At 39.4% G+C, this 27,325-nt stretch overlaps 1 protein-coding gene across 1 annotated transcript in view; it reads right to left on the bottom strand.

Annotated features, from left to right (window-relative positions):
* Nucleotides 1-27,325, bottom strand: part of DPT (dermatopontin) — a 39,214-nt gene that overhangs the window by 10,801 nt on the left and 1,088 nt on the right. The window contains exon 2 of the mRNA XM_020974726.2: nt 12,778-12,903. Within this exon, the coding sequence (XP_020830385.1) occupies nt 12,778-12,903 (126 nt within the window). The remainder of the gene's footprint in view (nt 1-12,777; nt 12,904-27,325) is intronic.

Below are 27,325 nucleotides of genomic sequence, written 5' to 3'. Positions count from 1 at the left end.
TCTCAATTTCTCACCTCACTTCTGGCCCCCTCGGTGCTTGAAGGGGTCAAATATCAAAGAAAGAAAGGTCCACTCTTGTACCTTATAATTGAGGGATGGAATGATTAGTGATTTTTTTTCATCCAGTATTCTCAAGGCATGTCATACAGGGGTCTAAGGCACCACCATTCTTTTGGTTATTGATGCCTTACTCTCTCAATGCCTAAATATCTAATTAGTGCTAAATCTTGCTTTTTCTACTTCAACTAGTCTTGTATCTGTTCTTTTCAGTTCATTTGCATAGCTACCACGTGGTTAAGATCTTCATCTCCTGTTTTCTGGACTTTTAATTAGTCTAATTAGCCTTCTGATTAGTCTCCCTGTTTCAAATGTTTCCTCACATTAATCCATCCTCCACATAGATACCCAAGTGGTTTTCCTCAAGTATAGGTCTGATTGAGTTACCTCTCTACTCACCCTTCACATACTCAATTGCCATTTCCTCTAGGATTAAATAGAAGCTCCACTAGCAGGGAAGCCTTTCACAACTTGGCTCCTACTGACTTTCCCAACCTCATTATCTATATCTCTCTTCTTCCTTAACTCTATGGACCAACTATACTGACCTTTTTGTTTCTCATGCACCACCCTCCATCCTCTACCTCTATGCCTTTATATAGACTGTCCTCACATTCCTAGAATAAACTCTTATTTAATTTCTTTTTTTTTAACCAATGAATGAAAAACATTTAATTTGCTATGTGTACTATCCATCTTATTTCTAACTTCCAGAATTCCTCGTTTCCTTCAAAACTCTGCTGAGATGCCACCTTCTATATGAAGCCTTTCTTGATTTCCTTGGATGTTAATATTCCTCCCCCTCCTTGCTATAAATTTACCTTGTATTAATTTAGATATTTTTGGGTATGCTTATGTTGTCTCCCCTAATAGAATGGCAGCTCCTTGTGGGTAGAGTCTATTTCATTTCTGTCTTTATATCTGCAGAACTTAGCACTATTCCAGGGACAAAGTAGGCACTTCATAATTCATCGTATCTGATGTCAGTAAACCTCAACGATAGCATAAGAATGGTCTAGATCAGTGTTTCTTAAACTGTGGGTGGAGACCCCATATGGGGTCATGAGCAATTTGGCACCAGTAAAAGGTTTCTGAATGCACAAGAACAAAAATTAATTAAAAATCAAATGTGTAATGAATCTGAGGTGTTTCTGGCAGGGAACCCTGTTGCTTCTCACAACTTCACTGCAGCTTTGGTTCTGAACACAAAACATGCTCACATTGTATTGGGAGTGCCCTCAGGCCATGTAATTCCAACAAACATTGCTAAAACAAGAAAAGTGGTCAAGAGTGGAATAAGTCTAAATTCATACCTCAGACACCAATCTGTCCCAAAAGCCAGAATTTAGAGTTATTACTCTGAGAAGAATTCAGGACAAAAGAAAGGGTGGTGGTAAAAATAATAGCTAACATTTTAACGGTGATTAAAGGTTTGCAAAGCACTTTATAAATATCTCGTGTGATTCTCACAATAACCCTGGGAGGCAATGCTATTATTATCCCCATTTTATAGATAAGGAGATAGGTGGGCATTCTGTTTTTGTTTTCTGATGAGGAAATGGAGAAGCCAATTCTTGAGTAGAATATAAGTCATCTAGAAAGTGCCTGTCCCAAGAAGGAATCCAGTTCTCCTCACTAAAGGACTAGGGGAAACTGGCATCAGTACAGTATTCTAGTGATGGTGGTTGAGTTGTTTTGGTGAGACCATAGGACCAAAATTCCACTTTCCTAAAGGCACAGAGAGAACCTCAGAAGAGATGATTATGGTTCTGATCTGCTTCTGAGTTCCTCTCCCATCTTATCCTGAAGGGTGAAAACACCATAGGGTAACATCTCTCTGGAGCATTTCTTGGTTTAAAAGATAAAAAGTCCGTTGAAAACTTCCCAGACAGAGCTTCAGTATGTACCCAGAAAATCTGGCTCACTCTAGCAAAGCCAAGCATTGATCAGCTTGCTTCTGAGCAAGGATGGATGCTTGGACTGAAGTGGGATCCCACCCTGGAATGGTCCATCAGAAAGTATGACTCCCTTTCACTGGAATCTTACATATTTTCTCCTCCCCACCTAAACAATGGCCTATATGTCATCTCTCCCTTATTACTGTTTAACTTTCTATGTCTACAAATCTTATCTCTCCAGCCCCATTGTAAGCTTTAGTATTGTGGGGCCCATGAATTATATTCTCCAGCTCTTCCTTGAGCATAGTGAGCGGCTAATAAATATTTGCTGGATGGACACCCAGCTGGCTGAATTAATGCTGTCTAACACTGCAGAGGAGCAGTGGACAAGGGGCAGCCATGCTTTGGCAGGCAGAGTCTAAGCTTCAGTGCCTTGCTCTGCACTGGGTAAATTTAGACTCTGGCTGAACAAGGGTGATAAGACAGCCCGTCACTTATGTGAATGCTCTGAGTTTTTGAAGCCCCAATGGAATATATATGTGTGTGTATGCATATACATACATCTCTCTCTCTCTCTCTCTCTCTCTCTCTCTCTCTATATATATATATATATATATATATAGAGAGAGAGAGAGAGATAGATATATATCTATATCTATACCTATATCTATATATATCTATATATATCTATATCTATATCTATCTATCTACATATCTATATATATCTATATCTATCTATCTATATCTATATCTATATCTTTATATATATACACACACATATATACGCACACACACACACACATATATACACATATATGTATATTCTTAGGCAGCAGTTATATGACTAAACTATAAATATGGAATGACAATGTGAATGTAAGTCAGAATGATGAAAAGGACAATTGATTCTACCTAAGAACAGAGTCTCTACTATCTGCAGGAAGCTTTGTTCCTTAGACGTGGCAGAGAAATGTTAAGAATACAAAACACAAAACAACAAAGAAGGACCTAGTACCTGATTGAAGGCTCTTTCAATTTTCCACCAATTTATTTCTAGCTTCTTAATACATAGCATTTTCTATATCTGTGATGAGAGCCACCAGCCTTCAACGCTCAGATCATTTGGGATCAATTCTTACCTTCCATCACAGGTTTTCAGAAGTTGGGCTTGTGGATTCAACAATTCAATTTAGGAACCTTTCTTAAGCACTTACCATACGCCAAGCACTATGCTTAGTGTTCTAGGGAATACAAAGACAAAAACAAAATGGTTCCTGTCCTCAACAAGCCTATGTAGAATTGGAATGCCAATAAGCACTAGGAATGGAATGCATAGAATGGAAAAGTGGAATCTGGGATGGTGTGAATCATAACATTATGCTATGATTCCTAACTCATGGAGTGCATCAGGAAAAGCACTTGGCTTACAGTCAGAAGATCTGAGTTCAAATTCTTCCTTTCAGATATCTGTGTTAGACTATAGGCAAGTCACTTACCTATGTATGCTCAATTTACTCATCTGTAAAATGGGGACAATAACAATTAACAAGATTGTTGTGAGGGAAGTGTTGAAAGCACTATGTAAAATGAGTTGTTCAAGTGCTTCTATCACTTTATGGGATCATCAGTTTAGAGCCAGAAGGGGCTTTAGAAGCCATTGGGAGCCTCAGAGAAGTCAAATGGCCTTTTCAAGGTCACACAGCACTGAACCCAGGTTCTCTGACTACAGAGCCAGTAATCTTTCCATTGTGCTAGCTGGTACAGTGGATAGAGTGCTGGTTTTAGCATCAGTATGATTTGAATTCAAATCTTGGCACAGTCACTCACTAGCTGAGTAGATCATCAACCTCTCTTCCAGTCTCATTGTCCTCACTTAATCACTCTCCGTTGCAATCTGAAATTTTGGGGAAAATGTTTTAAACAGCAAGGCCTCTTAGCAATCCATCTTTTGATGTGATTTGATCTTCAACGTCTTTGGAGACAACGGTTTGTAAGTATTCAGAGAATAGCAAAATTCTCACTGATCAGGGCAAAAAGTCGATCTGAATTAAGGAACATAAGAAAGGAACATTACTCTGATGCCCCTCAGTTTATCCACTTAGTGCCTGAACTTCATCCTAGTTTCATATGACGATTCCCTGGTGGCACAGCCCCATCAATAAGCATCATTCATTGGGTGAGTTTCTCAGATACCAGAAATTCCAGCTCAAAAGCAATGATCTTGGGTCACACAGCTAACAAGTTTCTAAGGTGGGATTTGAACTCAGGTCTTCCTGACTCCATGTATAGCACTCTTTTAACTGTGTCACCTGCCTAGAAGACTTCTCTTGGAAGTAAATGCATTTGGAAAATGTGAGGTTGCCTCAAATGCTGATATTGGCGGCTTGCTTAGGGAAGGAAATGGGCAGTCACTTTCAAGCCTCCAGTCTTTTGAATCCATAGCCAGTCACTACCTGGACAGCATCATTGTCATGATGGAAAACAGTAATCTGGTATGCAAGCATCATAGCTGTTTGGAGAATAGGAAATGATCATCAACAGTCAGTAGACTTGTGGCTACTTTAGAGATATTGTTGTGGCTTACTAAACATCATGCTGAGAAGTCTAAGTCTTGCTTGGCGTGTGTTTATCCACATATATGTGATTGTATATGTGCATATATACAACATACACACATGTATGTATACATGCATACATGTAGGGAGAGGGGGCCTTGCTTGAATAGTGGAGAGAACCGAGCTGGGTTCAAGTCTTTCCTCTGACATATACTTGTATGACCCTGGGCAAGTCAATTTCAATTCCTCAGGCAACTCTCCACAACTCAAACTTACAGAGCTAGTGGCAAACTCTATTGGTAGAGGAATTTTTCTTTTCAGGAGTTCCCTATATCACTGAAATTACAGTTCTAGTTCAACTATAGCTAAAGATATTTATGCATGTATATTTCAATAACTACATATCTCTACATAACTCACGCTCATAGTTGTACACACACATACACATACAGAGGCCTGGAGTCAGGCAGACTCATAGTCATGAGTCCAAATCTGGTCTCAGACACTTATTAGCTGAATGACCTTGGGCAAGTCACTCAACCTTGTTTGCCTCAGTTTCCTCAACTGCAAAATGATCTGGAGAAAGAAATGGCAAACCACTCTAGTATCTCTGCCCAGAAAACCTTAAATAGGGTCAGAAAGAGTCAGACATGACTGGAATATGATTGAACATACACACATATGTGCTACCACACTGATTAAATCTCTCTATAGACAGGTATCATGCCTCTCTAGGCTGCACTCCTGACTCTCTTCCCAGATTTTCTCTACAATGTTCCACCTTGGAAGCTCACTTGAGCCCTGAATTTCACACTGGAAGTACCCTCTTCCCCTCCAGCCTCTGTGTACTAGCTTTGGAATCAGAGGAGCTGGGACCTTGGATAAACTATTCATTATATCTGGACCTCTGAACCTCAGTTCATTTCCTTTGTTTATAAAGGGGTGTGTGTGTGTGTGTGTGTGTGTGTGTGTGTGTGTGTGTGTGTGTGTGTGCCTATGTGCGTAAATGCTCTTATTTACCTTTCAGGGAGAGCATGATGAAAAGTTTGTGTTTTCTGTTCATTAACATGTACCTATGGACCTTTTACACCTTAAGCAATTTCTTCGGTAGAGAAAATAAACAACTGTTTTATATCTAATGCCCATCTTGCACATTGAGTACCTTTTCTAGAAGTGACCCTGTTAACTTGAGGGGACCTTTGATATGAGTCACACATAAATTTTGTTTTTGAAAGTCTGTTGAAGTTACTTTGGAGTTGTGTTTGTTCTTCGTTTTCAATGTAAGGAACGACTTCTCAATAATCAAAGCTGCTTCAAAGTAAAGTGGGGTGGGGGGAATATTGACTTTCCTTTCCTTGGATGGAAAGAAGGTTGGGCAAACCTTTGTTAGGGTTGTAAGAGAGGGGATTACTAGACTAGAAGGCCCTTTCTACTTATAAATTCTGTGGTTCTTTGATTTAAAACCTTATCAGGTAATCTCTTTCCTCCCCTTAACTCCTCTATGTCTACCTATCATTCTGTAGATTCTATTTTGATTATTGTTTTAACTGTAAGCAGTCATTCATTCAAACAAGTATTTATTATGTGTCTGGTATGCTAGTCATTGGGGACAAAAAAGAAGATATTGGTTGCCTTCAAGGAATTTGTATTTTCTTTGAGAAAATAATCAATCTATCAGCCAATCCAGGGTTTATTAAGCTTAAAGCAGAGTCTCTGCTGAATTCATCCTCCATACCTCCTCATAGGATGGAGATGATTCTGAGATCTTGAAAATTATTTCAGGGCAATGCATGCATGGGCTGGACCTACCAGTATGGAAGGGTATCCAGGCTTAGCTAAGATTGGAAAGGCTCAGAACCAAAATTGGCCTTCAGATGATGAATTTTTATAAGCCCAGTGATAAGAGCTGTCTAGCTGGTGAAGGGGAGTGTGTGTGACCCATGTCAGTAAGGGTCTTCATCTTGATGTTGTCACTGATCTCTTAAAGTATTAGAAAGAGAGACAGTTGAATGTTAGATGAACATGCAGTCAGATCAACCAGGGAGCTTCTCTCCTTGTCCTTGGCCCTAACCCTCTTCTTTTTTCTTCACCTTCTCTTTTTCCTTCCTTCCCCTTTTCTTTTCCTCTTTTTCTTTGCCTCTCTTTCTTAGTACATCGGTAAATGAACTAGCATTTTCATGTTGAACATTGTGAAGAATATTTACTGTTCTATCTCACACTGGACATGGATGACACAGTAAGTCCACATCCCTCTTTAACATAATAAGCAAGGAGTTTCTGTTTTGGACATACTGCCTCGTAAATGTCAACATTTGAGGATTCAGGATCTCAGGGGATTTATTTGTTTTCAATCTGTTGTTCCCCAGGGCAGACTCCTGGGTTGTAGTTGGCTCTCAGGAGCCCAGCAACCAGACAAGGCTATACTCTAAGGGCGGCAAACTGGAGAAACAATGTAGGATCTCATGGAATGAAGAGTATAGTTTTGAAAACATTTTATTCGTGTATGTGTGTGTGTGTGTGTGTGTGTGTGTGTGTGTGTGTGTGTGTGTGTGTGTGCGGTACTGGGAAATTTTAAATGAAGAAAGCCAAAGACAACCTGAAGCTAGGTAGCATAGCGAATAGAATACTAGGTCTGGAGTCAAATACTAGGTCCTGAGTTCAAGTTTGTCCTCAGATACTTACCAGCTGTGTGACTTGCCTAGCAAGTCACTTAACTTTTATCTGACTCAATTTCCTCAACTGAGCCAGGTAGTTACTACTACCTCGCAGGGTTGTTGTGAGGATCAAATGTGATATTTGTAAAGTACTTAGCACAAAGCCTGGCACATAGCAGGTGTTTATAAACGCTTGTTACCTTTCTGCCTTCCAGTTGGCTTAATTATTCTGGCTATTAGACAATTAAGTTCTCTAAAGGAGCCCTGTTATAAGGCAATTCTGGCTCTTGACCTTTGTAGGTGAAAAAGCATGGATGGATATGTAAGGTGTGTAGTTGTAGGGTGTGTTTATAGCATACTCTGTTCAAAGGGAATGATAAAGATTCCACTTCCAGGAACTCTAACACATAAGGGCTCTTAAGGGGATGCAGAGGCGTCTGTAAAACTTCAGCGAGGGGTCCTACCCTATAAGACTGATAGTAGTCAGTGGCCAATTTGGAAGTTCTCTGAAAGGTCTGATCTGCCAGTTCATTCATTCATCACTCAGAATTAACGAATAGGGACAAATCTTGGGAACAGTCTAGACTAAGCAGTCCTAAATAGAAATCCCCTGTAAAAGATTCTCAAGAACAGGGACTCAACTAGAGTCATTCAAAAACTGGCTTGTTGAAGTCCTAATGGATGCTGAAGGGGAATTGGAGGTCATTGAAGCATAAACGGTTCACTTGGTTGCTGACTGTAGAGTTTCAGTCTGTCTGTCTGGCTCCTGACTAAATGTAACATCTATTAAAAATGGACCCAAGTCAAGCAAGCTAGAAATTACAAGCAGTTGCCTTGCTTTTAATGGAGGGAGAGGATGAGACAGAGACAGAGAGAGGGAGAGAGAGAGAGAGAGAGAGAGAGAGAGAGAGAGAGAGACAGACAGACAGACAGACAGACAGACAGAGACAGAGACAGACAGACAGACATACACACACAGAGACAGAGACAGAGAGAGAGAGAGAGAGAGAGAGAGAGAGAGAGAGAGAGAGAGGCTTATCCAAATCTTGACAAGCTTCCTGAAAACCTCTGATCTTTGCCACCCATCATATCCAGCATGGACGTGGCCACAAGAGGTTTACTCTGTCAATCTAGATGCTGGACAGATACAATATTTTATAACTTGCATCTCCACTGCTCGCTTCTGATTATTACCCCTAGGTCAGATGGACAGCCCCTCAGTGTTGCTCCCTTTGAGAGCTTATATCTGGAACTAGGTCATTATGGTAAAGCAGAATAATAGGGTCGGACTCTCTGAACATAGGGGCATTTCATTAGGAAATTGATTTATCCGGTTGTCCAGAGTGGAAAAGTACCCCTGTTAGTTAGTTTTAATCTGTACTGCAGATATATTCATTCTATTTTTATTTTTGTCTCACAAATAAACCCAGGAAGGGGCTCCCTATACCTAAGCAGAGGCAGTGGGTTAGAGTGAAAAGAATACTCAATGGATTATGTGTTTGAATAAACATAGCTTTTAGTTCTGCTTTTAGTTTAGTTTAGTTTTGCTTCTGTCTTTTTCAGATATTTGGAAAGTTACAATGTTTCTGGGCCTGTTTTCTAATATGCAAAATGGGGCTAACAACTGCCCTACTTATCTCATAGGGATATAGCATGGATAAAATTGCATTATATTTAATTATTATATTAGTTTACATTATATTAATTATATTACTAGTTAATATATTAATAATAAATGTTATATTTATTAATTTATTGTATTTATATTATATATAATTGCTTTGAAAAAATTAATAGATTGTCAACAGATGGATTCCATTCTTATTTGAAGGAACAAAACCTTTTAGTAAATTAATACCATGTTTCCAAAATGAAATGTATTCTTATTAAAGAACTGAGTTGATTTTTAGGGGATCTAAAAGGAAATTGAGGCCTAGAGAAATGAGGCAACTTGCTCAAGGCCACATAAGTCGTAACTGAAAGAGTAAAATTTGAACTCAGGTCTTCTAACTCTAGATTTAGTCCTTTGCCATTGAATCTCAGATAGTCTGCTGAGAAATAAGGTAATATTTGAACAAGAAAGTAGGTAACTACTAGGAAATTAAAGGTATAGAATTAGAACTTCAATAGTTTCATTCAGCAGTAAGAAGCCACCTTGAGAACTTTCTAGTCCTATGTTGAACATTATCAGAAGTCTACCTGATAAAGCAATAGCACTAAAATCTTCCCATCAGCGGAGGCTATCAGCACCAAAGTGAGGAAACAGGTAAAGGAGAAGAATGGAAAAACACAATGATTCAGAAAGATATAATGAATTAATTTGGAAGCCAATTGTTTAATGTTGGACTTCACTCAAAGCATAGGTTCTATTTTTTATTTGCAGTGGTAAAAAGAAGAAAGTTGTGATTATATATCTTATGACATACAAATATATGTCATCTGCATTTCTTTATCAGATGTCCTAAGTCTGTTGAGACTTCTGCATCTACTTAGGGGTGAAAGACTATCCTCTACGCAACATACATTTATTACCTTGAGTGCTTGTTCAGGGTCTGGGGACCCTGTTGTTACTTAATTTGTGGAAACCTAGACATGAGCTATTCTCAGGCTATATTTGGGGATTTTCCAGAATAAACTCTAGATTGGGAAATGATAAGCCAAAAAGTGATCTTCCAAGGAAACTCCAGTGATTGAACCAATTCACATGAATTTGGGGCTGAAAAGAGAGGGTGGTTGCAGGGCCACAGACTCTATTATTTTGGTTATATTTTGTGTCAATTTATCTGTGTACATGTTATTTCCCTGGAGCAGAATGTAGCTCCTCTGTTTTATTATTCCCAGTGTTTATTTAGGACAATGCCTTGCACATAGTAGGCACTTAAAATAATTGAAGTGAAAAGGCAGTCAGAGAAAAGTTACTTAAGGATTGATCATACAAAGTTCCTCATCCCCTAATGTAATACCAACACAAAAATTGGAGCAAACATTAAAGGAAATGAGATATTTAAGAGGAAGAGAACAGAGCTGCAAGAAGGGCAGAGTTCAACCTGACTCATGAAGGAAATGTTAGGTCCTTGGGATATGAATTGCTGTTGATGCCCTTGCTCCAGAAAGAGAATGTTCCTGGATGAGAAGGTGGCTGCCATCGTGACCGCAGGGAACATTGCCCTTTTCAAAAGACAGCAATTAGAAGTAGATGAGCTATCCTTGTATTAGCTGGCACCCACTGGCACTGGGGTAGTTAGCATCTTACTAACCTTCCTTTCCATGGCAACATTGTGGAGAACTGGGAAGATTTTTGCTGCAAGCAAGTGGTTTAACCAAATGAACACTACAATGCCTTTCAATTCTGACCTTTTTCAAATTTCAGATCCCATCACCAGGGCTAGAATTTTGAGTGGAATCTTTAAATTACTTGATTCAGAAAGTGGCTTACCCTATTTCCATTGTAAATAACTTGAGAGCACTTTGCTAAACTTGCCCTGCCCTTCCTGGGTCAGCGTCAGTGTCCTGCAAAGGGGTGGGTTAAGCCCCAAGTATATCTCCCTACATCCTTCTTTTGAGACCAATATTCTAGCACAGAATCAAAGTAAGTTACTAATTTAATAATGATAATGATAATAAGTAACATTTATATAGGGCCTACTATGTGTTGGGTATTTTGCTAAGCACTTTACATATTTCATTTGTTCCTCACAACAATCCTGGGAGGCAGGTACTACCATTATTACCTCTATTTTACAGATGAAGAAACTGAGGCAAATAGTAAGTGACTTGCCTGGGAGCACACATCTAGTATATGTCTGAGGCCAGATTTGGACTCAGATGCTTTTGACTATATTCCTGTTGCTCTACCTGCCATACCTCCTAATTTCCTAGCAGTTAATTGAGTGTTAGAGAGTTCAATGATGCCATCATTGAGCGTGGTGGTGGTAGGGAATTCTTCCTACCAAATAGCAAGGGAAGAAAATGGATTTATTTGTTTTATGGGGATCTAGGTGCTTGCCTCATTGACCAGATTCTCTTAGGAAGGAAGAGCTACTAAAATTTGGAAAGAAGTTAACTTCTGAAGAATATTTGTGGATATGTCACTGCTAAAAGGTCCCACATGGTCAGGGGGAAGGTACTGTATGTAAAAATCAGGACAGGGACTAGACCTATGATTTCATTGTTATGGAGAACACCAAGATGAGGGAGGAAATTCCCTCTACCAATAGAAGTGGGCACCTTCCCTACAACCTGTAGTCTTGGAGAATGACCAAGAGTAATGAAAGACTGTAGTTTACTCCAGCTCATATGGCCAGTATGTATCAGAGTCAGGACTTAAATCTAGGTCTTCCTGACTTTGAGGGTGACACCCTACCCACCAAGCTGCACTGGTTACACATGCGCGCACACACACACACACACACACACACACACACACGCACACATACACAATGGACATGCATGCGTTTCCATAACACACATACACAAATATCATACATGTGTGTATGTAAGCACATACATGTGCGTACACATCTACACACATCTATATCTTAATAGGACATCTAGCCCATCCATCATTTATCCCTTGGTTTTTTCACGTGGTCAGCCACTCACACATTACTTTGATGACAACCAACATATCTCTTCCCCTTCATTGTTCCTTATTTGTTACATGGTACCAATAGCTCCCCCCTACCATGCACTTCTCCTTTACTGCTTGGTCAATCTTCAATTCCAGTTTTTTTATGGACTGGAATGTTTCATGACTTGCAACCATACTATAACGCTGGCGTCATATTTATAGTATAAAAGATGGGCCTTTGCTTCAGGGAAAAGCTTGAGGTCATTGAAATGACTGCCTTTATATAACACTTCATGAAAGTCATCTAAACACCCACTGAGGGCATCTTTAATGAGAGTATTAAAGGCTCTCCCAAGTAATATTCCATAGTACACCCTCACACAATTGAATGAAAGTTATAGAAAACACAAGCTCATGCTGAAATTACTGCTTGGTAACTACAAAAAGTCTCAGATTTATTAAATCTTCAAAATCCTAACAAAGTCCCTTGTGAAAATATTAAAACTGTATGATAATAGCAAAAGCACTCCATTACCTTATTTCGTCCCCGCTATGATCCTGTGAGGTAGGAGTTATTATTTTCCCCATTGTACAGATGGGGAAACTGAGACTTAGAGAGGTCAAGTGACTTGCATCAGGTCAAATAGCTAGTAAGTGTCTGAGATTTAATTTGAACCCAGATCTTCTTTATTCCAAGACTGACTCCTCAACTACTATATTGTGCTGCTAAGACCAGAACAAAATGATATTAGACGGATTCCGCCTAGGGTAGAGTGCAGTAGTACTGTTGTTTTCTTTACTTTGGAGCCTATGCCTGTCTTATTTTAGCCTGAAATCTCATTCAGTTATAGGATATGTTGAGAAAGGGTTTAAGATTTCATTCTCTGCGGATCTCTGGGCACTGAAGAAGTTCTTGCCAATATGGAAGTCAAGTGTAGAAATTCTGTCTTGAAGACAGCAGATACTTGGGATAATAAAAATCTTAGCCCCACTGCTAACTCTGGGAGTCCATGAGAGTATGATCTTAGTAGACAACTACTTACCAACACGAGTATGGGCACCTCTTGCTGTAGCGGCAACAGTAAAATTGCCATTCTCGGTCTAGGACCGATTCAAAGTAGCGGCTCTGGAACCCAGCCACAAGGCCATTGCTGGAGCATGTCTGATACCTGAGAGAAGAAAACACACAATCCAAAGAGATTATTAGTCTGGGTTCACATTTAGCACTCTTAGTGATTGATTCACACTTGGTCTTTACCTAGACATTGTTTTTTTTTTTCCAAAATTTTTAAAAACATTTTTATTTAAAGTTTTGAGTTTCAAATTCTCTCCCCGCTCCCTGAGAGGGCAAGCAATAAGATATAGGTTATGCATGTGCAATTATGCAAAACATTTACCTAGACATTGGGGCCCAGTGTGTTCTATATATCACATAATACACTGCAGATGTTGGCCAAGTAAATCACCCACAGAAACATTCCATTCCATGGAATGGGTCAGGTTGGAGAAGGAAGGAAATGATTTAAAAAAGGAAAAAGACTTATATTTATCACATAAGGCCACAAGACCCTTGATCTAGAGGTGAAAGGGACCTCAGAGCCAACCTAGTCCACACCCCTTGTTGATCAGTTGAGGAAAATAAAGTATAAAGAGGGTAAGTGAATGAATGAATGAATGATTGATCTAATGTAAAACCTCCTGTGCTGATATAAAGACAAACCTTGTCGAAGAAACAAATGCTCATGGGAAGTTAGGGCAAATATAGTAAAAAATGGCAATGGTACATAAATTAATCTACTCATTCAGGTCTGTACCAATCAAATTCTCAAAAGAATACCCTATATACGGACCTAGAAAAAGTTCATATGAAGAAACAGAAGGTCAAGAATCTCAAGTATAATGGTGAAGAAAAGTGGGGAGGAAAAGGATCTATTAGAATCACATCTCAAACTGTACTACACAGCAGTAATCATTAAAGATAAGCTCCAAATGGATATATGCCCTAAATGTAAAAGTTCATATTTCCTAAATATAAAAGATCCTATTTGTCATAAACAACTAAGATTAGCAAGGAAGAGATTGCTTTTGAGATCTATAGAAAGGGGGAAAGTTCATGACTTAATAAGTGATAGAAAGGATCATATAAACAAAATGGACTATTTTGAATATACAAAATTAAAAAGTTTTTGCACAAATTGAATACAGTAAAAAATTAGGAGAGAAAAAGGTAACTGGAGAAAAGTCTTTGTAACAAGTTTCTCTATTAAAGGTCTTCTATCCAAGCTATTTAAAGAACTGATTCAAATTTATAAGACTAAGAGCTGTTCCTCAATGGACAAACGGTCAAAGAATATCAATGGGCAGTTTCAAAGGAGAAAATAAAGCTATGTTATCAACTATCAGAAAAAAGTTTTATATCACTGACAATTAGAAACAAGAAAATTAAGGCAAACTTAAGGTTTTATAACCGTTCTATTAGATTGTTAAAGATGGCAAAAGAGGAAAATGACAAATAATGGAGAGGTTGTGGAAAAACAGATACACTGGAGCATTGTTGGGGGAGCTATGGATTGGTCCAGCCATCCAAAGTAATTTAGAATTATGTCTAGAAAGTCACCAATGTAAGCATACCATTTAACCTAGCTGTACCACTATTAGGCCTATATATGCCCGAAAGAAATCAAAGAGGAAAAGAATGTATATATACAAAAATATTTGTAGCAATTCTTTTCATGGTAGCCAAAACCAAAATTGCAGACTAAGAGGGCTATCCTACTGAGAAATGGTTAAACAAAGTATAGTATGTGAATGTAATGGAATACTATTGTACCATGATAACTGGAGAAATGTACAGTTTCAGAGGAATCTCAGAAGACCTTCATGAACTGATAAAGAGTGAAATGAGTAGAACCAGGAGAACAATTTTATAATGACTACAACATTATTGAGGAAAATAACTTTAAATGACTTTAAAACTCTGATCAATTCAATGCTGAAGCATGAGCCCAAAAGAATAAAGATAAAACATGCTGTTCACCTTCTGAGAGTTGATGAACTTAAAATGTAGAAAAAGACATACATTTTTAGATATAATTAATTGAGAATTTATTTTGTCATATCATGTAACTATGTGTTGAGGACTTTTTTAATTTGCTGAATGAGTTAGTTGGAGTAATTTAATTTAAAGATTAATTTAAAATGCTTGCTAATTAAAACAAAACAAATCAAACAAAAATATTAATGAATGAGTATGAAGGCATTTGTTAGGTGCTTACTATATGTCAAGCACTCTGATAAGAACTGGGTATACAAATGTAAGCAAGCAAGACAGTCCCTCCCCGAAGAGGACCTTATATTCTAATAGAGGGAGACTGTGTTGTGTGTGTGTGTGTGTGTGTGTGTGTGCGCGTGCGCGTGTGTGAAGGTGAATAAAGATTGAGAAAAGGCCTTTGGATTTGGCAACTCAAGAGTGCCTTGTTGTTTGTCCTTCGTTCTTGAAGAGGATCATGATAGCAGGGAGGTGAGACCAGGACAAGCAAGTGAATGGGATTTCATTGAGGGACAGCTGTGGAAAATCATCAGTCTCACTTTCTCCTCCAGAGTCATCTGGGTCCACTGGTGAGATATGGATGAGGATGATTGGAGAAATCATTAGTGACTTACCTAGGACTACACAGGCTTGAACTTTGGTCACTTACGGTTAAACGCCAGCTCTACCCATTATGCCATGGGCCACATTATAATGCCTCTCAGAAATTACATACAAGATGTACAGAAAGTAGATACTAGTTATGTTAAATCAAATTAGGATTACAAGGAATTTCCTACCTCTCTGTCATTCATTCCACACAAATGAAATATGGGAGGCTGGTAGCCGGTGAAGTGTGTACAACAATACACATGGGAAATAGTACGCAAATAATCTAGGAAGTGGCAGCAATATTTTAGGGAGTGCCTAGCATTCAAAGGAGCTTTCTCAGCTTGTAGGTAGGCATGGCCACACACACACGCAAACACACTCATGCACAATATAACATATATATGTAATTATATAAAATGTTATATTCACTTTGTTACATATTATTATATACAACCACTTCATTATATATTATTATAAGTCATGTGTAATATATGTGATTATACATTATGGATACATGTGCACATAATATACAATCTTACATAATTGTACAAATATATAGATTATATATCACATATATTATATGTAATGATCATATTTATGATGTATAATTATATATGTATACTTAGATATACACATATGTATATTGTGTTTGTGTCTATATGTATGTTTGTGTGTATATGTGTGTACATATATACATACATATGTATATTAACCTTTACATTTTATAAAAAATAGCACATCAGAGTCAGAATATTCTCCTGAAAAAGCATTCTAGACTTCTCACTAGCCCACACGAGTCTAAGTCTTAACTCTGGTCGCCTACTAACTTTGGCATTCTTTCTGGGAAAGTTTCTTCATCAGTAAAATGAAGAGGTTAGACCAGATGAGCTCTGAGGTCCCTTTGAGAGTGACCTCATGATCCTTGTCACATTTGAGTTCAGCAAGGTACGGTGCTTTGAAGCACTTACTCAACTTGTACTCAGGTTCCAAATCCCACCCCAGATACTGTTCCTGGCAAGATACTCATCCCTTCTCAGCCTCAGTTTCCTCCTCTATAAAATGGGGATAATGATAGGTGTTACAGACAGGCTGTGTGGTGTAGTGGATAGAGAGCTGGTCTTGAAGTCAGGAAAATCTAGGTTTATGTCACATTCCTGGAATATCCTGGCTGTGTGACCCTAGAGAAGTCACAAAACCCCTCTGTGCCTTGTGGACCTCTCTGACACCATAAGGGCACAGCAGAAGCTGATCTGCTTGGCAGAAGGAGCTCCCTTCACCACTGAAATCGTAAGTCTGATCTTGAAAAAAAAAACAAACAAACTTGTAGGATCTACCTCACAGGGCTGGTGTGAGACCCAGCTGAAATAATCTGCTTTGCAAACTGTCAAGTACTTTATCATTTGAGCAATGGACAAGTATTTATTGAGCACATATTAGGGCCAGGCAGAGGCTAGGTGCTTGGGGATACAAAGAAAGGGCAAAAGCACAGAAACAGTCCCTGCCTTCAAAGAGCTTACCTGCTAATGGGACAGGCAACAAGACAATTAATAGAAGCTTACAAGACACACGTAGAGAACATAGAAGGTAACCTTAGAAGGTTCATGTGACCGAGAAGGGGCTGGGGCACGCAGGAAGGCCCACCTCAGAATGAGGCATTTGAGCTGAGTCTGAAAAGAGGCCAAAAATGTCAAAAGTTAGAGGTGAGAAAGGAGGGTCTGCCAGGAGTGGAGAACAGCCAGTGCTTTGACTGGAGATGGGAGATGAAGTGTGGGGAGTGAGGAACAGCAAAAAGGCCAGAGATGCTGGACCACAGGGCATGTGGAGGGGACTAAGGTGTGAGAAGATGGAAAGGTAGGAAGCAGACAGGTTGGGAAGAACTGAACATATGACTTGATCTTTGATCCTGGAGGTAATGGAGAGGCAGTAGAGTTTACTGAGGAAGAGAGTGACCTGGTTAGAGTTAGACTTAGAAAATCACTTTGGAAGTTGTGTGGAGGGTGGACTGCAGTGGGGAAAGATCAAAAGCAGAGAGATTAATTACAAAGCTATGACACGGGCTAGTGATGTCCTTCCCCTGTGTTTACCATGTTCTCCCATCCCTGGCTTCTCTTGTGTAATCAGGGCATCACAGGCGATATCCACGGTGCCAGTGTGGTATCTGCTATCATGTTATGACTCAGGATTGGGAATCAGGAAATTTGAGTTCTCATCCTGGTTCTGTCCATTTACCAACTATACGACCTTGACTTAATAACTTTCTCTCCCTGGGCCTCAGTTCCTTCATCAGTAAAATCAGGAGGCTTGACCAAATAATCTCAAAGGCCTAACGCTCTGGCACTAACAGTCTGTGACTCTATGAAGGAAGCCCATTGGACTAAAAATAAACACGCAGAGATAAAGTGATACATCCAATGGGCTACCCTGGATCTTGCCAGCTACCTCCGTTCCAGGAATTTCCTGCCAGCTGTTAGTCAACCAGTTGGTGATTGCCCTTTGTGGGAAGGGCACACATCACATTTACACACACACACACACACACACACACACACACACACACACACACACATCCCTGCTGAATTTTATTTCCATGTGGCTATCTTGCAGTAACCTCTATACTGGTCCTGATTTTCTAAAAGGTCAGGATCTATAAGTAAATAATGACAAAACTTGCCCTAAAAGTGTCATTCAACATCAACCCTGGCGTGCTTGAGGTCCTTAAAATTGTTCCCATTTTCAAATTTTGTTATTATTGTTACTAATATACATGCCTAAATGTATAAATACACAACAGAGAAAGAGGATTGAATTTGAATATCAGAAGACCTGGGCTTGAGAATCATAGCTTTAGAGTTGGAAGGAACTATACCATACTCCTCATTTTATAGTGAGGCAGTGGAGAACCCTGGGGCAGCTAGGTGGAGCAGTGGATAGGGTGTTAGCCTAGTGTCAAGAAAACTCATCTTCCTGACCTTAAATCTAGCCTTAGATACTTACTAGCTATGTGATGCTGGGCAAGTCAATTAACCTTGTTTGCCTCAGTTTCCTCATTTGTAAAAAGAATTAGAGAAGAAAATGGCAAACCACGCCAGTATCTTTGCCAAGAAAATCCTCCCAAAAGAGGTCACAAAAAGTTGGACATGACTGAAAATGACCAAACAGACAAAAAATGTCTATCCAAGCTTCAGCTATTGATTGACAGCTCCCTGACACTGCTAGATCCTACCCTTCCTGAAGCCAGCACAGCAGCAGACATCTGAGAACCAGAGGCCCAGATGACAGTAGGAAAAACTCAAAGTCTGTTCTTTTTGTATGAGTGTGTGTTGTAAGACATGATTTTAAGAGAAGCATTAAAATGCATCATCTTCATCTACAGAAGCTATCTTGGTAGATTCCATATCTTCATATAATTAGCTAAAACTTCCTTAAAATAGTTTAGTCATATTTTAGTTTTGTATAAATACTAAGTAAATGCAGTAGATTTTCCCCTTCAAAAACATGTATTTAATATGTTAATAGGGGAAAAAAACAAGGAATAAAAGCAGATGCTTTTGAAATTTTTGAAACACTTTTAAAAAGAAATTATCTTGGGAGCTGAAGAATATGAGAAGGTGGCTTTAAAAAACAGTTCATAACTATTAATGATTAATCATGCAATGTTGGCTATATTACTTATGTACTGCCCTGACTCCCTCCAAACCCATTTATGATTGTCATTCTAGGACCACTATTTCAGAAAATCCACAATCACTTTATACATCGCTGCAATCCTTATTCTCTGGCCATCAGCTCCTTGGCTCACCCTTTTACTCCTTCCTCTCTCCATCATACACCACTCCACCCCCAGTTTGGGAAATAAGAACTGCAATCAAATCTTTTTTGTCATTGTTCCTGGATGGAGTGTGCCAATAACTCCTCTGTAAACTCATGCACCACCCTGGAACTGTCTGGACCAAAATGCCCTTCCCTGGCCAATCACTGCTCACCTTCATGTTGCTTTAGGATGTAATTGAAGATGGGGACCATCTTTGCTTTTGTACCTTTGTGTAACTATTGGCAAATTTTCTGTCACTAAGAATTAATTCCACATTTCGAAATGGTTGAAGAAAAAGTCTTTTTAGTAAACCATATTCCCTATTTTTCAAAGAAAACTATGTGAGAGATTTATCTGGGGATGGTGGTGGGATTAAAGAAGCCAATTTTAATATCTTCAAAATCAGATTCCAAAACATCTTAAGAGATCAGCTTTGAAAAATGAATTAAGGCACATTTTTATTTAGGGATTAAAAGATTCTCCAACTTGAACAGTCTTCACACTCTTTATGCCTTTGTATTGCTGAGGTATGAGCAGAAGCTGGTCAGAGAATAATAGAATCACTGAATTTCATAGTTGAAGAGGACCTCAGAGTCCATCTAGTGCAACTCATAACAACCCTTCAGCCAGGTGACATTGTATGTAGTATGGTAGACCTGGAGTCAGGAAGCCCTGAATTCAAATTCTATCTCAGATCCTTACCAGCTGTATGACCCTAGGCACATTGCTCAATCTCTGCCTCAGTTTCCTCATCTATAAAATGGGACTAATAATAGCACCTACTTCCCAAGGTGGTTGTGAAGATCAAATGAGATTGTATTTGCAAAGTGCTTTGCAAACTGTAAAGCAATATATAAATACTAATTATGATGATTATTATCTTCAACAAGTGGTTACTTAGGTTTTTTTTTTAAAGATCCCTAGTGATAGGGAATCTATTTTTTCATGAGGTCATGCATTCCATTTTAGGATCTAATCATTAGGAAGAGTTTCCTCATATAAAAATTAAATTTGCTTCTTTGAAACTTCTACCCATTACTCCTGGTTCTGGTCTCTAGAAGCAAATTTTGTTGTCTTTGTCATTCAGTCATTTCAATTGTGTCTGACTCTTTGTGACCCTCATTTGGGATTGTCTTGGCAAAGATGACAAAAATGGCAAAGTGGTTTGCCATTTTCTTCTCTAGTTCATTTTACAGATGAGGAAATGGAGGCAAACAGGGTTAAGTAACTTGCCCAGGGTCACATAGCTGGTAAGTGTCTGAGGCCAGTTTTGAACCAGGTCTTCTTGACTCCAGGCCAGGCATTTTGTACACTGCACCACCTAGCTGTCCTATTAGCTGAAAGCAAATAGAAAAATCATAGTAATAGTCACATATTTAATACTTTAAGGTTTAGAAACATAAAATAAAAAGATTGAATGTATGAAGATTAGAGAGGATAGTTTTGGTAGTTCAGAATCCCACGGGGGGAGGAGAAGGCAACTTCCATATGGCTGGTGGGTTAGCCTTAACATCTTCCTGTGAATGACTTTATCAGTTAGTTAGCCTACTAAGTGATAGGCAGTATCCAGAGAGAACTTGATTGGGATGTATGTATGGGGAGTCTAGGAAGAGCTGGTGGGAGAAAAGAGAAGCTGAAAGGGGGTGGGGGAAGGAAAGATTGGATTGAGGGAGATTAGGAGAACCCAATGACTTTCACAATTTCCCTTAGGTCCAGCATTGATGGGGAAGCCTTTATTTAATGGGGCAGTAAAGTCTGTTTCACTCTTTGTAGTCATATATCCAGAGCCTAGTACAATGCCTAGAATATAGCAGGCACATTGATAAAACCATGATTGATTAAGAGAAAAAATACAAAACAAAACAGCAACCGTCTTTTGGATAGCTTAAACATTGCATGAAGCTGGGAAAGCGGACCCAGTCTCTTAAAGTCCTTTCCAAATATCTGATGCAATTCCATGCCATTACCTATATATATTCTTCTTGTGATTAATCCCTTAACTCTACTTACTAATAATTCATAATTTTAGAGTGTGTCCAGTTATACCAAGAATTTTCTTCACATTAGCTCTCTGAGATAATGTAAATATTATTCTATTTACAGATTTTTAAACTGAGGCTCAGGAAGGCTTACTTGCCTGATATCATAGTTACTGTAGAAGGAAGGACTCCTGATTCCTCATATACAAGGTTACCTCTCCCTATAGTGTGTTTCTAATTCAAAACCATTCCCCATTCCTATTAACTGCATGGACAATGAAGACTATACCCACATAGAGACTCCCGTTCTGTTTCAAGTAATTTACTCTGTCCTCTGACCCTTTCCCTTGTTTTTTTTTCTGACAAAAAAATCCAGTATCCATTGAATAGATAACCAGGCTGAGAGAGTGAGGCAAGAATTTGGAACTCAGGTTTGTTTGGGGTTTGTTTATAAGCTTGTCTGCGGAGTCATTCCCTCTGGTCCTCATTGGTCTCATTCCAACAGTGACAAAAGGGAAAGAAAGATTGTGGGGGTGTGCGGACACGATTTTGGCCTAAAGCATTTAAAAACCCTGAAGATGAATGATTTAGCTGTGATACAACCTCACCCAAGAGATGAACTCTCTCTTCAATCACTGCAAACACCCAGATGTGGAGTAGAGCAGTAAAGTTTGTTTCTCTCTTTGTAATCATACATCCGGGGCCTAGTACAATGCTTAGAATATAGCAGGCACATTGATAAAACCATGATTGATTAAGAGAAAAAATACAAAACAAAACAGCAACCATCTTTTGGTAGTTTTGGTTGTTCAGAATCTCTAACCATCTTGCATGATGAGGTTCCAAGTAGATGACCTTATGCACTGGTGATGAAGGTGACTGTTTTCTGATGGTGGATTTCTGTGGTCAGAAGGCCCTCTTCTCCCCCTATCCTCACCCCACCTCTTCCTAATATTTCCCTACTGGCTTACCTAAAATTCTACCTTCCTGGATCCCTTCTTGTGTCTTTGATTAAAATGCAACCTCCATTATTTTGCTTGACTAGACTTATGGTGCAAAGGTTTTGCTTTTTCAGGTGTGGGGGAAATATAGAAGGGAGAATGAGAAATGCTTGATAATTGAAAAAAATAAAATTTAATTAAAATTTTAAAATTCACAAAGAAAATAAACAGTATAGAAGGAGAAAAATGAAACCTCCACTCTCATCCTTGGGAAAGAATATACTTAGCATAGAATTTCAGAGCTAAAAGGAACTTAAGAGGTATAATGATAATGATAACAACTAACATTTACATGGTGCTTACTATGTGCCGGGCCCTTTATGATTATGATCTCATTTGATTCTCACATAAGTTATTTTCTAGAGAGGTAGGTTTCTAGTCTAACTTCACTCTTATGGAAACTGAGACCTAGAGAGACTGAATTACATGTCTCATGTCCACGTAGCTAGTGAATGGCAGAAAGAGGACTCAGACCCAGGCCTTCTGACCCCAAGCCCCATGCTTTATATGTTATATTGAGGTGCCCCTAGGTCATGTCCCACCCTCAAGGAATTTTTATTTTGATGATGAAAGAGCTTGCAGACATGTGGCTGGTGGGGCAGAAAGTAAGGCTAATGGACTGGATTTAGAGGACAGGCAACTGGGGGAGCAGAAGAGAAGAGGGTGAAAGTATTCTCTACCCACAGCAAGGCACCTACCACACAGTAGCCAAAACGATCTTCACCGACTATGCATGTCCCCCATCCTCTCACCCTTTCCTTTCTCCGTTCAGTAACCTCTGGGCCATCAAATATGAGATTGTTTATTTGGCTTTTAAAGTCTCTCACAACCTGATCCTTCCTACCTTTCCAATCTTACACTTTATTCTGCTTTGCATTCTCTCCAATCCAGCTACTCTGGCTTTTCTTGATATTCCTGCCACTTGACACTACCCATTCCCAAGCCTGGAATACTCTCCCTCCTCAACTCTGTCTCTAGCTTCCTTCGAGACTCAGCTAAAATCTGACTTTCTACTAGATGCCTTCCCAAGTCTCTCCCACTGCTAGTATCTTTTCTCTGAGGTTCCTTCTCATTTGCGTTACATGTATCTTGTTTGTACATTGTCTCTCTTTAGAGTGGGAGCTCCCTGAGGGCAGGAACCATGCTGTTTTAGGTAATGTGTCAATTGAACTGGAAAGGAGCTGGGGAGGCTAAGAGGTGGAGGTGAGGAGGAGGCATGTATCCCTGACTTAGGGGATAACCTACACAAAAGCATGGTGGTAGGAGAAGGAATGTTGAGTCTGGGGAGCAGTTAGTAGGGCAGTTCAATTGGAACCTAGAGTGTATGATGTAAAGTTATCTGAAATGTGTTCATGGTTGGTAGAAGCCAGAATTTGGAAGACTTCAAATGTCAGGCTGAGTTTGCATTTCATCCTAGGAGTGATAAGAAGTCACTGAAGATTTTTAAGAAGAAAAGCAATGTGGTCAGATCTGGAAGAATATTAGTTTGGCAGCCAGGCAGATGATGGATTGAGGAAGGGAGAGAATAGCATGAGGGAGGCCAGTGAGAAGGCTATGGCAATAGCAGAAACAGTTTAAGGGATGAAGGTCTGAGCTAGGGTAACGTTCTTGAGAATGAAGAGAAGGGGCCACATGGGAGAGGGGTAGAACTCAATTTGGAAATGATTCAATAAAGGGGGAGGGGAGGATAGGGTAGGGTGGGATGATGCTTAGGGTATGGGGAGAATCTCTCCCTTATACTGGCAGTGACCGTGCCTCTACCAAAGATAAAAAGGCAGGCATTTGTTATATAGCTACGCTATGTAACATGTAAATATTTAACTGGTTGTCATGGCCTTTGGCTCCTACATTCAGAATGTGCTACAGATGAAACTCCTCTACTTCACTCAATTTTCCTGCATCCTTATGTGTTTTGGAAATGAGTTTATGGAAACTTAATGGATGTTAAGAAGAATCTAATTAAGAAAGTGCTGAATTTAGAATCAGAGCCCAGGTTCAAATCTTGTTTCTGTAATTTAGTCTATATGGTCTTGGCTAAGCCATTTAACTTCTGCAAGCTTGTTTCCCCACCTTTATTCATTCTTTAAAATAGTATTTTATTTTTCCCCAATTACACAATTTTTAAACATTTAAAAAGGTTTTTGAGTTCCAAATTATAGTTTCCCCATCTTTAAAAATGAGGGTATTACACTAAATTATCTCGAAGATCCCCTTCAACTCTAAATCTATAATGCTATTATAAAGATGGGGGAGGGGGGTTGTGTCAGCTTAGACAATAATCTCAACCCATCTAAAGTAGGTGATAAGTTGCTAAGCCCAGGGGAGAATACATCTGGACTGAATAAACCAAGGGTATCAACCAAGTGTGAAAGAGACCTGAATATTCCTTTCCTAAGAGAGACCACAATATTTTTATTTTGTGACTGCCTGTAGGATTGGCTCTTTATTCCATGAACATTTGAAGATTTTCCTGTAATGTATTGTAGATGTATAGTGCCTCACCATTGGGAAGCTAATGGATAGAGTACAGGGCCTGGAGTTAGGAAAACTCATCTTCCTGAATTAAAATCTGGTCTTAGACACTTATTAAGCTATGTGACTGTGGGCAAATCTCTTAATTCTGTTTGCCTCAATTTCCTCATCTGTAAAATGAGATGGAGAAGGAAATGGCAAACTATTACAGCATCTTTGCCAAGAAAACTCCAAATGGAGTCAGAAAGAGTCAGATACAACTGAAATGACTGAACAATAATAACAAATGCCTTATTTTAATTACAACTAGATTATGTGAAGCTCTGAGTGTCTATCCATTCCATTCATCTTCAATTTACTCTCCCTCCTAACTTAAGGCTATGGAACATTCCTCTAAAGGATTTCTCCTTGGCAAACCCTTATACCGAAACAGTCGGTTTAAATCAGATTGTCATTTTTAAAGCTGCCATTAATATTGAGTACAAAAGCAGGACTGACCAGAATCATAAACTTTTAAAGCTATTAGGGGCAGAGAGAGCACTGCATCCAAGCCCCTCATGAGGACTTTGGATTTGAAAAGGTTTGATTGGGGTCACATAAGAGGGCTGAAAGGGACCTCAGAGTTAATATAGTCCAACCCCTCATTTTTCATATGAGGAAACTGAGGCTGAGAGAATTGACTTGCCCAAGGTCACATGGGTAATGTCTGAGGTGAGATTTGAGCCCGTAGAGCTTTAAATTCATTGTCAGTGCCCTTTCTCCTGTACCACTACCCACTTGTAGTAGAAATGGAACTAACCCCCAGATCCATCAATTTCTAATTCCACCACACCGTGCTTACCAGCCTTAGGGATGGCATTCAGTTTTCACCTCATCCTTCACATTATGTTCCTTACAAACATAAGGGCCTTCAGGGAAACAGCTGAAATCATGCCCCATAACTGCAAGACTTGGCTTGGTGATTCCAAAGCAGAGGTGGCCAATTCAAGTAATCTCTAAAACTGGAGAGCAGCAGCTGGGGTTTAGTGACTTCAGAATGTGGTACCAGCAAACCGGCCTTTTGGCCGATGAACCAGGTAAACAGTGTTTCAAGCCAGGCAGTGCCTAATGGAATCGCTATTCCAGCACTCGCTCTCCAAGGAACATCATTTGCATACCAATGGTTGCTAGAACTCTGTCCTCTCCAGAGTTAAAATAAACCTGAAAGCTAATTCAGTTGGGCAAGACAGCCAAAAAGTATAAAAATATTCTCTATCTCCAATTCCATGCTCCCTCCTCCCCAAGCAGATGAAGAAATCCACAGCCTCCAAGATGCCTTAATCACTAGTCTCCAATTTTTGGGCAATTCCTTTCTTTTCAAGTTTTCAACTGAGCTCAATGTAAAAAAAAATACCTCCAAAAATACTGATGCGAGGAGGGGCTGCTATCACTTTAAGCCACAGAGACTGCTTTGAAAAGAAACTTTTTTTTTTAACAGTTAGCAAAGTGTGGGGGAGATATATGAGGGAGGACAGCAGGCCCAGGAGCTTGCCACACCCAGCTAGGCTCAGCTCTTCCCCCATTACGATGCTGAAGATGAGGACACATAAGGGACATTTCTCCTCTCAGCTTTTCACTCCAGTCCCATTTTCAAAGCAGTTTCTTCATTTTCTCTCTCCTATGGTTTGGAGAGAAAAAAGGATTTGAGAGTGAAGCCAAAAACAGCCAAAAGCTGGCAGCATGAAATCAGACTAGCAGGGATAGAATTAAAGAAAAAAAAAAAGCAGGGTGGGTGGGGATTTAAGTGAATTTTCCAGATCGAGGAGAATCATAGAACCATAAAGATCCCCCACCCCCAACACACAAATATACTTCTTGGTAAAGGTCCAGAGGGTCCAGAAGATATGTTTTGAGGCAGTTGGGTGGCACAGTAGATAGAGCACTGGGCCTGGAGTTAGGAGGACTTAAAGTCAAATCCAGCCTTAGACATTTACTAGTTATGTAACCCTAAGCACATCATTTATCTCTACCTTTCTCAGTTTTCTGAGTATAAAATAGAGGTTATAACAGCTCCTACTTTGAAGAGTTTTTGTGAAGATCAAATGAAATAATACTTGTAAAATGCATAGCACAATGCCTACTACATAGTAATTACTATATAAATGTTTAATCTCATCCCTTTTGCTCAAGGTTTGAGACAGCTAGGACATGATAAAGAGGAAGCAATAGTAAAATGAGCACTAGTTATGGACTCAGAAGACATTGAGGTCACATCCCCATATCTGATATTTATCGTTCATATGACCTTGCACAAATCATTTCACTACTTTGGGCCTCTGTAAAATTAAGGGGTTGGATTCCTATTGGATTCCTGGATTCTTACTGAGGTCTGGCTTGATGATCCTATGACAAGCCAAGATGAGAACCCAGATCTTTTTCCTCTCCTTCAATCCCAGTCCTGTGTTCTTTCATTGTTCCATGTAACCTTTGAGATGCCAGCCTTCTGAGAGAGGCTTCATTGAAGAGACAGCATCTGGAGGGCAGCCTCAGTCATAGCAAATGATTTTTAAAAGGGAGTGCAGCCAGGGGAAATGAGCTGCTGAGAGAGGAGTGATGAGATGACGGTCTGCCGTGGCTGATGCCCTGGGCTCCAAGTAGACATCCATCTGGCAAGGATAGTTGCAGAAATTATGAGGTCAGCTTTGTCAC

The sequence above is a fragment of the Phascolarctos cinereus genome, unplaced genomic scaffold (assembly GCF_003287225.1).
Source record: "Phascolarctos cinereus isolate Bilbo 61053 unplaced genomic scaffold, phaCin_HiC Scaffold_5;HRSCAF=322, whole genome shotgun sequence".
Classification (NCBI taxonomy): domain Eukaryota; kingdom Metazoa; phylum Chordata; class Mammalia; order Diprotodontia; family Phascolarctidae; genus Phascolarctos; species Phascolarctos cinereus.
This window is presented reverse-complemented; position numbering and strand designations above follow the sequence as displayed.